Source organism: Lissotriton vulgaris, chromosome 1_2 (assembly GCF_964263255.1).
Source record: "Lissotriton vulgaris chromosome 1_2, aLisVul1.2, whole genome shotgun sequence".
NCBI lineage: Eukaryota > Metazoa > Chordata > Amphibia > Caudata > Salamandridae > Lissotriton > Lissotriton vulgaris.
The window spans coordinates 75,895,869-75,908,574 of record NC_141686.1 but is presented as its reverse complement, the minus strand read 5'-3'; the positions used below and the strand labels follow the sequence as shown (position 1 = coordinate 75,908,574).

Sequence of the window (12,706 nt, the reverse complement as noted above, 5' to 3'; positions counted from 1 at the left end):
CGCCATGAAACCTTTGGTGACCGTGCGCTTTATAAGTGTCTGATAACATTAACATTAACAGCTACACTGAGAACTGAGAAGTTTACTATCAAACTTCTCAGCACATTAAACCCACACTGATGCCAGTGCGGGATTTACTGAAAAATGCACACAGAGGGCATCTTAGAGATACCCCCTGAAAACTAACCTACCACTAGTCTCCAGCTGAGTGGCTGCTTTCAGCTGCCACCACCAGACATGTTTCTGGACCACTGGGTCGAGAACCTGCTGCTGTCTGGGGCCTGAAACAATACATATTATGGGACGAGGTACCACGCCTCCTCCCCCAGGATGGGCAGGGTTCACGAAGGTGAAGCTTCAAAGGCTTGCCGTCTTTGTGATCTTCCCCAGGCCACTTGCTGCTTTCAGCAACTGCTCCTCACTGGTTCTGACCTCCACTTTGGGCGGGAGAACCGGCAGGAAAAACAAGTGAGGAAGAGAGGTGTGCCCACATCTGCCAACTCCCCCCCCCTCAGGTGGGGGAGGCGAGGTGAAGCACAATTTTCAGTCCACACCATCTTGAAGATGGGGGGACTCACTCAGCCAACCAGGGACAGGCACATGCCCCCTCCCTCCGGAGGCATTAGACTTTTGTATACAATAGTTACAGTTGTTGCAATAGGCAACACTATTTCAAACACAATGTGACATTGAGCTCAATGGGAATTTCTAGTTAAATGCAATTAATTACTTTATGGATTACTTTTCTAACCACAGGACTGGATCCTAGATTCAGTCCTGGGACATTACCTGTAAATAGTTAAGTAAAAGCGTTGTGGTTACAGTTGTGAGTTTTAAGGAATATTATAGTATTTTAAAAGTTGACACTTAAAAACGTTTTCACATAGAATCACCAATGTTATCCTATGGGAGGAAATTCACTTAGCAGGTAAGTAGTGTTATCGTTACTTTTTCTCACTAAGTGTTGGATCCTGGATCCAGCACGGGTGCATCTCCTGTAAACAATTGAAAGAATACGTTTGTCAGACAGGCGGGCCGTGGGGCGCCGGGAGCAAGGGTGTCTTTTGACGTTGAGAAATCATACCCTCAGCTGGTCGCAGTTGGAGGGGTCCCTGGTTGTGAGGCTGCAGGCGTCGTCTGGGTCATCGAGGAGGGTCCTTAGGCACTGGATTTCCGTCGCCGGGGAGACGTCCTCAGGGTCTTTGTCCACTCAGGCATAGGCCGGGCTCGGCGGGTGCAGAGTGTGCTGGATTCCCGGTTCCTGGCTGGCACCAGGGGTGTTGCTTTTTGAGCAGAACCACTGCTCGTGGGAGTCCCAGCCTTGGTAGAGTCACAAGGCAGTCAGGTCCTCCAGGGATTTTGAGGTTGCTGACCACAGAAGGTTTAGCAGGAGCAGGTTCGAGGGTCGATCGGCCTTTAGGGCTGGGGTCAAGTCAGTTGGTGTCGTCCTCTTCTTAGCAGCTGCACAACAGATCTTCTTGTTTCTTGATCTTCTTGCTTGTTTCGTTATCTGGATCTGAGGAAGGAAGGTTCAGGGTGCCCCAAATACTAAATTTAGGGGCGTTACAGGTGGGGTAAGGGCAGGGACCAATGGGTGCCTGTCCTGGGGTGAGTACACCCACTATCCTGCCCCACAATATGTGCTGCAGCCCTTAGGGGTTTTCTCTGGTCACAGGGCCCTGGGTACCTAGGGTACCATTTACCAGGGGCGTACCTGCGGCCAGAGATGCTAATTGGGTTTTAGGTTTAAATACAGTTTTGGGGAAGTAACATAGGCCCCGGCATCTGATTGGCAGGAGTCCAGGGCACACTCAGTCAAAGCGCATCAGCAATTCAGCAAAAAGTGGGGGCATACCATCCAAGAAAGATGGCACTTTCTCACAGATGCCTTTGGGCTTCAAATCTTGTAATTCTTGTTCGCGGCAGATGTCCTTGACAGACTCGCATCTTATTTGTATGTGGTGTCTGGGCGAGCACCATGACTCCACGGACTGTGAAGTCTGCCAATGTCTGAAACCGAAGTCTCTGCGGGAGCGCCGTATGAAGCTTCTCAAGGCACGGCCGTCCCGGTTGGAGTCGTCTCGCCCCCCGGCCTCGTCGCCGACTGCAGGTCCCTCTACTGTTCGGTTCCGCCGTCGATCGCCCTCTGGGGACATGGGCCCTGACTTCGGCTCTCCGAGCTGCTGGGGTTGCTGTCGGACTGTTCTGCCACAGTTTGTTCCCCTTTATCCATCGCCCTGTTGCCGGATCACATGCCTGATGCTTTCTGTTGTCCTGTCGCAGACCCGCCCGCCTTTTGGGGTATGGCTATGGTATTAGATGCGCGAGTTACTTACCTTCGGTAACGATGTATCTGTTAGAGACATTGTCTACCCGCAGATTCCTTAACGCCCACCCTGCCGCCTCGTTCTGCGAGGACCTTTTCTGGTGGTATTCTCCACTGGCCTCTTCAGTTGCCATTGGGTTTTATCTTCAGGGATTTCAGGTTGTTGCACTCCCCTGGGTATTTTTGTATACAGTTAACCTCTGCTGAGGGGCTTCTTTTCTGTTTTAGGGTACCTTTCATTTAAGGGAAGGTCGTTTTACTCTCCAGTTCCCTTCCCTTCAGTCTGTTCTACTTCCTCAGGGTCCTAGTCTCCTCGTGGTCATCCTCTTTGAGGGTCGGTTGTGCTCTGATTCCTACCTCTAATTTTTTAGAGGGGGAGAGGCCAGTTTTCTCTTTCTTTCCTACAGTGGGCTTTTGTTCTTTCTGTGTTCCGTTCTTACTGGACGGCACAGTTCCACAGGGCACTATCAGTCTATTTCTGTCTATTGTGATGTTCTTCCCTTGTTGTATTCGGGAAAGGGCCTCCGCTTGGCTTGCGGGGCTCTTTCTCACAGTCTCCACTTATATGTGTAGGCGGTGTCTATTATGTCTTTATGATGGTGTCTTCCACCATTCCCCATTCTTTATTCACGGAATTTTCATTCCTCGCACATAGTTCCCATACTTTCACAGTTTTTAGTTGGTGGCTCGCGTTGTGCCGCGGAAAGGTTTCTCTGAAGAAAACTGATGTAAGCGCGCTGCGAGGGACTTGTGTGACCCCACTGACGTCACGTACGAGGCCGACGTCAGGGCGGGGTCGTGTGGTGCCGTCCCCCGGCGCGCAGAGGTGCCTCTGCAAAACATTTCCAGATCCAGTCTCACGCCTGGGGATATTCTAAGTTAAGGAATCTGTGGCTAGACACCTCTCTACCAGATACATAGTTATCGAAGGTAAGTAACTCGTACGTTTGTGGCATATAGTGCAGTAGATTCACATGTGCCCACCCTCCTCCCTGGACGCCCGTGGCCGTTGCAGTCCTCTCTATTCCTGCTTCTATCCAAGGACATCTCTCTCTACATCGTTTTGCTTCAAATTCCATCCTCACCTGGCATGTGGGAAAACTATCTAATAATAGAATCGATCCAAAACATGGACCGCTGTCAGTGGACTCACATGTGCAGTGTCCTGCAATGCCTGCTTCAAGCTGGAGCATTATAATTCTTATAATAGGATGCCCCAAGTATAAACTGATTGGCTTTATTTATCCACATATGTACTCATTACGTATGCCAAACCTATTAATTAGACTTTTATAATTGTACTGCTGATATTTGTTTGATGAAACTGAAAAATAAAGTTTATTAAAAAAAATAGTCCATGACCATGCGCATTACCAGCAAGAGAAGGACTCACACTACCTCATGACGCAAAAGACATGGAAAAACACATCTTGCACACATCCGTACCCAACACTAGATGCAGGAATATTCACAGCATGTGAATCTACAGCTGTTTACTGGGTTAGTAACATTTTACATACTTTCACGGCAGAATAATGCTGAAGAAAGTGTGCAAACATAGCCTGTTTTTACAGTATTTATGGGAAGAGCTACCTGCAAATGAAAACATTTTGCATGTGGAGAATAAAGAAAGTAACGTTAGACATTAACAGTGTACCTGCCAATTGTTTGGGGGTCATTCCAGGTTTTTGGAACTAGTTGTTTGCCTGGAAATCTAGCATAGATATTGATTTTCATATTCGTAGTAGTGAACCCTAAATTATAAAAAGAAACATTAGAACATATTTTAGAATAAAGTCCTAGGAAAATAAGTGACAATCAAGCCTTATGTGTATCACTAAAAATACTGCTTTGATTTTCGTGTAATGGCATGTTTTTTGTGTTTTTTTTATTATTATAAAGGATGATGGTACAGAAGAGAAACCATTGAAAATGAAAGCAAAAGACTCTTCTGAGAAAAAACGTAAAAGGAAGTTGGAAAAAGCTGAACTTCTTCATGGAGAGAGCAAGCAAAAGTCGAAGGAGCTAAAGAGACTGGATAAGCCAAAAAGGAAAAAGCTAAAATTGAACATGGACAAAGCAAAAGAACTGAACAAGCTTGCAAAGAAGCTAGCCAAAGAGGAAGAGAAGAAAAGAAAGAAAGAAAAGGCAGCAGCGGCAAAAGCAGAGCTAGCAAAGGAAATAATTGAGAAGAAAAGAGAAAAGAAAGTGCTTGATATACCATCCAAGTACGACTGGTCTGGTGCTGAAGATTCTGAAGATGAGAATGCAGTTTGTGCATCCCAGAGCTGCCTGCGGCCATGCAAGGACAAGGTGAGTCACATTTTAATCTGATTACAGTCGGACAGAGGAGACACTTTTGAGTTAAACAAATAAAACAAAAATGTCTTACAAGCCTAGTCATGTACTTATTTCCCAACATCCACATAGGGCTATCAATTAGTAGATCAGCCTTTAATAGTGTGTGTATATAATTATTTATACCTGATACAGACTTCTAGCTGCAGATTCCTTTCCTTAGAATTATCCCCAGACACCAGACTGTATCCGAAATATTTTAGTCAGCAGTACCCCTGCATGCCAGTAGGTGGCAAAGTGCAGCTCCACATTATGTCATCTGCACCGGAAGTGACATGTGCAATGCATATATAGATGCCACCCCAGCGCACTGACATATTTTCCACGCCAGTCAGCGCAGATCCAGAGACCTAATGCCAGTCACTTTTTGACTGACCCTTTTTTGACCCTTTGTCGAAGTCTTTTAAGAATGTTTTCTCCTGTTGTGGCAGGCATATCTACTATTGTGTTTGTCTCTGGTGCTTCAAGCGTGACCACAACGCAAATATCTGTGTCAACTGCTGCAACATGCACCCCAAGGCTTTGAGGGAGCGATCCTTGCTGCTCGATGTGTGACAGTCTCGATCCCGGTCGAGAGGAAGGTCCAGGGATTGGTCACAGAGCCGTTGATCTTCTTGGCAGTCGAAGTTGTGCAGGCATATGGGTAAGTCCCGCAAAAAAAAGAATAGGAAGTCGAAAGAGGTCTTCAACTCTACCCGGTCTGTCTAAGTCCTTCGGCGAGACGAGGGAGCCTTGTCATTCATTTCCTGGGAGGTTAAACCTGCGCCTGGCTGGATCCACATCTACCTGAGTTTCTGTGAGCCAAAGCAACCCCAGCCCAACTACACAAAGTTTAGGAGACCATGCCCCTCATATTTGGGCTGCCTATCCCCGCTGGTGCGCCTTCAGCGGGTCAGCTCCTGGCACCAGCCCCTTTGGCTCCATGGAGGGATCTGGACTGGTGCCTGTCATACTATCTCGACGTTCCCCAGTCCCAATTTGAATGCTCCCGGTGCCAGCAGTGCCCTCCCCATTCTCATCCCCTTCTCCGACACAGAGCCAGAGTGGCGTCTTCCGACGACAACTCCACCATCAATTGGAGCCATTACCTCCGGACCGGACCCTGAGCACTATTCCTATGGACTAGGACTTGGGGAAAATTAGGAGAAGCCACCTGACACTGAGGAATCCTATCCCCTAGACCCCAACATGGACTTATGTGAGGAATTGGCGGACACCAGTGGACTGGACACCTCCCCAGATACCGCCATGGTCTCTTCACCTATCACAGCTAGCGAGGAAGCATCTCATCCTAGCATGGTTCCTGAGGAAGCAGCTTCTTTTGCTATGGGGGTTAAAAGGGCAACTGAGGTCCTGGACTTCAGACCTCCCTCAGTGGCAGTCAAGACTAACGTCTTGAAAGACGTGCTTCAGCCTGGAGTGAGCCCTTGGAAGCATGTCTCCTTTTTAATAAAGCCCTTAAGTAAGCCTGCTTGGGACCTGGTCCAAGCCCAGCACAGGCGCTCCTGTAAACAGGACAATTGTGCGTGCCCTGCCCCAGGGTACCCCAATTTCCTCATGCAACACCCTAACCTGGAGAGCTTGGTGGTCCAAAGTGTGAACCCTGGGAATCCAAGAGGCTGAACACCTTAGGCAAGACCATGTTTTTTTTCCACCAGTCTGGCACTCCTTGAACACTGTGACTTTTGAGCCATTAGTCCTATGCACTGTGGGATTTGGTTGCGCATGTGCTGTCCCTGGTCCTGGAAGAGACTGAGGCCATACTCTCCCAAGCAGTGGCAGATAGGAGAGATGCAGCCAAGTTAACAATCAGATGTGGGCTGGACATGACCGACTCGCTAGACAGAAAAATGTCTTTGTCGGTGGGCTTGCGGCGCCACACCTGGCTAAGAAGGGCTGGCTCTTATGGGGATGTCCAAGCCTTGCATGTGGACATGTCCTTCGATAGCTCCCGCCTCTTCGGAGACCAGGCAGACTCAGTGCTGGAGCACCTCAGGGATAGCAGAAGAACAGATTGGTCCGGGGGCCTTTGCCTGGGCTCTGTCAACCCCAGTCCTCCTTTCACCCCTTTTGTAGTCATGGAACGGGCTTCCAGGTACGTCTTTACTCGCCGAGCCACGACAGCACAGAAGCTCCCCAGCATCTGCGTGGCAGAGGACGCTGTACTTCCAGGCCCCATTGGTCGGGCAGGCTGAGGCCGTTCTCGCCTTCCCAAAGCCACAGCCCCCAAACTTCTTCAGTTCACTCTCCAACCATGATGGGCAACCCAACGAGTGGAAGGCCCGATATGCCATCACCTGCACCACTGGAGGTCAATAACATCAGACCACTGGGTTCTCCAGATTGTTCGAAGTGGCTACTCCCTCCCCTTCATGACTACCCCTCCAACCATGCCACCCACTTGCGTTAAGCTGACTGAAGACCATCTCTCCTTTCTCCACCATCTGGGTTAGTTAATCACTTTACCCACCTTCTTTTCTCCCCAAGATCTATCTAAAGAAGAGGAACGTCTCGATCGTCTGGACCCAAAAAGAGCGTTGTCGTTCTACTTTGACCTCACTAAAGAGTTTCGGGTGGATGACCAACTCTTTGTGGGGTACAAAGAGCGAAGAAGGGAAGGGCAGTGCAGAAAAGGACCATTTCTCATTGGGTCGTTCTCTGCATCATGATCTTTTATGGCCTGGCGAAGAAGCGCGCCCCTGAGGAATTAAGGGCCCATTCCACCAGGGGAAAGGATGCAACTCCTGCCTTGGCTCAGGGTGTCCCTGTGCAAGACATATGTCAAGCTGCAACGTGGGCATCTTAGCACACGTTTGCAAAACATTATTGTTTGGACGGTCATGTCCACAGGGACGGGCACTTTGCTCGCTTGGTCATGCTGGACTTTCTAGTTTAGTAGATTGATCCGCTGCCCACCCCCGGGATAGTATGGCTTGGGTATCTAATTCAAAGGTAAGGAATCTGCAGCTGGAAGTCTCTATCCGATTAACAAGTTGCTTACCTTTGGTGACGCATTACCCGGTAGAGACTCTATCTAGCTGCAGATGCCTTACAGCCGCACCCATGCCTCCCCGCTTTGCGGACTAATGTTCTAGGGCTAGGGTTATTGACTCCTTTTCAAGGCCCTAGATTTGCACACGACTACGTCAGTTACTTCGTGGCTCTGTGCTACTAGCATTGAAAAAATGAAAAGTACTGAAGTCCGCGTGCCTAGGTGGCGCATATATAGGCACCGCAATGTCATAACCAACGCTGCTGGCATGTACAACATTACGCTGAGCCTAATGGAGCCATCAGTTGCCTCGTGCAAGAGTTAGTGCTCAGCAAAAGTATCCAGATCCATCTTGACGCTTAGGATTTCAAAGGTAAGGAGTCTGTAGCTAGATAGTCTCTACCAGATAATGCTTTATCGAAGGTAAGCAACTTGTTCTTCTAGAACCAGGATCTACTTAATAGCAGGTAAGTTAAACTCTTCATACAATGTTACTTTCAGCAATACAGTGAATAATGGATTTGTAGGAACATTCAGATTAACTTTACAGTTGAAAAAACGATTTGTGAATTTGTTAAAACAGGCTTGTAATTGCTTTTAGATTACTTTAAGATCACTTTGTGATTACTTGTCTAGTTTGACATGAAGCACACCCCTAACACAGTTCAAGCAACACAGGACATCGGTAAACCGGTTAACTCTGGTGAAGGCCTAAGTTGCTCTTTGTTGCAATACAAGACCGTTTTTCAGAGAAAACCCACCATGCAGTCCTGTGAAGAAACCAAAGTGTTACGTTTACAGTTGAGTAAAATGGTTTTAGGATTGAAGTTTTGGGGGTAACGGTTCCCCAAGGTCTAGTTTGGCACTCAAGCGGCAGCACCAGTGGCACTAGGGCAGCCGGGTGAAGAGTGCAGGGTTCCAATGTTAGACAATGGGGTTAGGGGGCACCTTGATTAGAGACTGCTCACAGGCAGGCCACTCCATCTCAGGAGCCAAGCTCCTAGGATTAAGGTCAGAGCAAAGGGGATCCCAGGTTGGCACCAACCAAGTCCACACCACCAGCAACGCAGGTGGTGTGGTACAGGGTGCTCAAGAGGTGTTCGGGAGGCCAATGCTTTTCAATGGAGGATGTCAGTCGAGAAAAATGGCTGCGGGCTGAAGACAGAAGACTGAATGAAGAAAAGCAACGACTGGAGGTAGAAAATGAAGAGTTGCTGGACACCAGGACGCCCTCTGTTAGGCACCTCAGGAAGCTGCGGGTGCAGTGGCATCCTGTCGTGTTTGGTTCTTCTCACCGGTTCCGGTCGCGGTTGGGAGGACCCATTGAGATGAGGCTGCAGGCGTTGAGGAGAAGGTTGGTGGTCCAAAACTGGATCACAGGTCAGGATAGATGCGGTGACCTCTGGGGTGTTGGTTCACTCAAACTCGGGTCATGGGCGTCCAGTGCAGAGTCAATCAATGAAAGGGTTTATAGAGCGCATCTGCTCACCCGGAAAGGGTCTCAAGGCGCTGAAGGGGGCGGACGTTTTGGGTGGGTGCAGCTCCCGAAAGTTCACGGAGCTCAGTCGAAAAGCCAGGTCTTGAGGTCCTTCAAGAACTTAGGGAGTGATGGTCTGTTGGAGGTGGCGAGGGAGGGAGTTCCATGCCTTGGTAGTGAGGAGGGAGAAGGAGCGCCCTCCTGCTCTGGTCTTCCTGATGCGGGGTACCGCCGCAAGGGAGAGCTGGGCAGAGTGAAGGGATCATTGGGCTGCATGGAACGTGAGGGGGTGGTTCATGTAGGAGGGTCTAATGTTGTGAAGGGCCTTGTGAGAGTGAGTGAGAAGCTTAAAGGTGATTCTCTTCTCAACGGGGAGCCAGTGAAGGGCTTGTAGGTGTTGGCTGATTTGGCAGTAGCGCAGTAGGTTGAGAACTAGTCTGGATGCAGCGGTGTTCTGGAGTTAGCGGGTGAGGTTCTTGTTGATCCCGGCTTAGAGGGCGTTGCTGTAATCCAGTCTGCTGATGATGAAAGTGTGGGTGACCGTTTTCCTGTGTTCGGGGTGAATCCAGTGGAAGGTCTTTCGAAGTAGGCGGACGGTGTGGTAGATCTGGCAGTCCATTTTGATTTCTGAGTCCATGATGATTCTCAGGTTGTGTTCATGGTTCAAGGGGGAGAGAGGGTTACCACCAGATATTGTTCAAGGCATCGGGGTGTTGGCCCATGATGAGCACCTCGGTTTTGTCCATGTTGAGTTGTATGCAGCTGTTCTTCATCCACCTGGCGGCTGCTTCCATTCCGTTTTGAAAGTTGTGTTTGGTGGTGTTGGCTTCATTGGATAGGGAGAGGATGAGTTGGGTGTCGTCTGCGTACGATATGATGTTGAGTCCATGTGATCTGACGATGGATGTGAGCGGGGCCATGTAGACGTTGAACAGGGCCAGGATAATGGAGGATCCTTTTGGGACTCCTCAGAGTGGTGAGGACTCGCGGATCCGGCTGGATCAGGAGTCCTGGCTTGGGTTGGTGTTGAACAAATCTGGTGTCCACAGGAGTACAGAGTTCTTTAGTAAGGCAGGGCAGATCCCCAGGGTTCTTGGAGGCTGCTGGCTGCAGGACACGCCGGGTTCATCTTGCAGGAGTTTCAGAGCAGGAGACAGGCCAGTAGGGTTGGGGCCAAAGCAATTATTGTTGTCCTCTTCTGAATCTGAAGAGGCATGGTTCAGGAGTGCCCCTAAATACTAGATTTAGGGGTGTGCAGGTTGGGAACAAATGGGTCACTACCCTGGGGTGTCTACACCCCCAAGTATGCCACCCTCCAGTGGGAGGAGGGCATACGCCACTTTCAGATTGGAGAGGTCCCCATCTACAAGATGGAGGGGCCTGAGATGTAGGGTTCAACTCGCCTCCCCTACCTGAGGGGTGGAGTAGGCAGAGTTGGGCACACCTCCCTTCCTGCCTGGGCTTTCCCACATGTTCTCACGCCCAAAACGGGGGTCAGAACTGGTGGGAGCCAGTTGCTGATAGTAGCAAAAGTCTGGTGGCAGCTAATAAAGGCGATAGGCCTTTGAAACTCCCTCTTCGAGGACCCTGTCCATACTGGGGGAGGAGGCGTGACACCTCTGCCTAGGTTGTGCTTTGTTTCGAGACCCAGAGAGTGGCGGGCTCTCTACTCAGTGGTTCAGAAGCCTGTTTGGGGCTGGCAGATGACAGGGAGCCTGTCAGGAACCAAACAGAGTCCGTCAATTTTTAGGGTGCATTTCTAAGATTTTTCATTGAATCAAACATTGGCAACAGTGTGGGTTTAATGTGCTGGGATGTTTGATACAAAACTTCCCATTCTTCAGTAAAGCCATCATGGTGCTGTGGTCTTTGTGTTGACAGACTCCCAGCCCATGTACTCAAAATGGCTCACTGCACTTGCAATTTATGTGCATAGCATGGGCACTGTAGGGACATAATGCTCATGCAGCTATGCCCTCCCCTGTGGTATGGTGCAACCTGCCTTTAGAGCTGTAAGGCCTGCTAGAAGGTTGACTTGCCTATGCTACAGGCAGTGTTGATGGGCGTGGCACCAAGGGGTGTGTTCAGCAAAACACACAATATAATGGACGGAATGTTGCACAATGGCAAAAAATTCACCCCCAGATCTGGGTTTAATCCATCGTTATTTTGCTCACCAAACCACCCCAATTCCGACATTGCCATATGCAAATCAGTCTTGACCCTGTGCCTCATGGGAACAGTCCAGACGGAACTGCCAAGCCATGTCTTCCCTGGACCGGAATCAAGCATCCTAGGACCGGTTTCTGGCTATCAGCCTTCATTAGCCAGAATAACTTGACTCCAGTGGCGTAGTAAGCAAGGGACCCACGTCTGGGCATACCCTTCCCACATAAGGTGATCAGCAAAACACACAAAATGATGGACGGAATGTTGCACAATGGCAAAACATTCACCCCCAGTCACAGATCTGGGTTTAATCCATCGTTATTTTGCTCACTGTGAGAAAGTGGAACTACTGTATCCAGCATGCAACGGAGGGACGGTGCACTCAGCGCAGCCCACGTGGGGTAATTTACAAGCATGCAAATACGGAGCCGCCTGTGAGAGGGATATGACCTTTGAAAAAGAGAGTGTTCTCGAAACGCGTCAGGTCAGAAATGCATTCCTGAATAAAGCAGCAAGTTATTCAACAAATAAACCGGATGGTGTCAGTGGTTTTTGTGTGCACCCTCGAAGCTTCTGTGGCATTTTGTTTGACAATTTCTGCACGGCTGCCTAGACCGTGGAGGGTAGCACCATCCAAAAACCTTGAAGGAGGCTGTGTGATTGGAACTGTTCCTTTCCGGTAAGCAGCAAAAGCCACTGGAATTGATCGAACTTGAGGCTTGTTTGGGACACACTGGGGGCGAAATAATGCCTTTTTAAAACATTATCGTTTCTCATGGACCTACTTAAGGATAACTATGGGCTCTGTGTGGGACTACTGTATCCAGCATGCAACGGTGGGAAGGTGCACTTAGCGCAGCCCACGTGGGGTAATTTACAAGGATTGGTGTCAGTACAACGCGTTATTTTACAACGTATTCCGTTACAACGCGATTTTTACATCGCAAAAACCATTACAATGCATGCCATTACAACGCATGGCATTACATAGCAGATACTTTTACAACGCATGCCATGACATCGTAAGTATAGGTAAGTATATCTTTTTTTAAAAAAAATGTAATAAAGTTAATTCAATTAATTTAAATTAATAAAAATAATATAACATTTTTAAAACAGTAATTAATTTAATTATAGTAATTTAATTAATATTAAAATTGATATTAATTTAATATATTTAAAATAATATAAGTAATGAAATATAAAAAAATTATAAATAGTAAATAATATAATGTAATTAATTACAATAAATATAATTATAATTTAATTAAATTATACATAATACATAATATAATTATATTTAATATATTTAAAATAATTTAATTAATTAAACATTTTTAAATAATGTAATTTAAATATAATCGTTTATTAATACAATTAAATT

At 48.0% G+C, this 12,706-nt stretch overlaps 1 protein-coding gene across 3 annotated transcripts in view; it reads left to right on the top strand.

Annotated features, from left to right (window-relative positions):
• KDM5A (lysine demethylase 5A) overlaps positions 1-12,706 on the top strand; it is a 937,903-nt gene that overhangs the window by 914,697 nt on the left and 10,500 nt on the right. For all 3 annotated transcript variants that reach the window (XR_015307532.1, XM_086952835.1, XM_086952834.1), the window contains one exon: positions 4,229-4,639. Coding sequence is in view for 2 of the 3 variants with exons in the window: in XM_086952835.1 (XP_086808961.1) it covers positions 4,229-4,639 (411 nt within the window). In the remaining variant the exon portion in view is untranslated. The remainder of the gene's footprint in view (positions 1-4,228; positions 4,640-12,706) is intronic.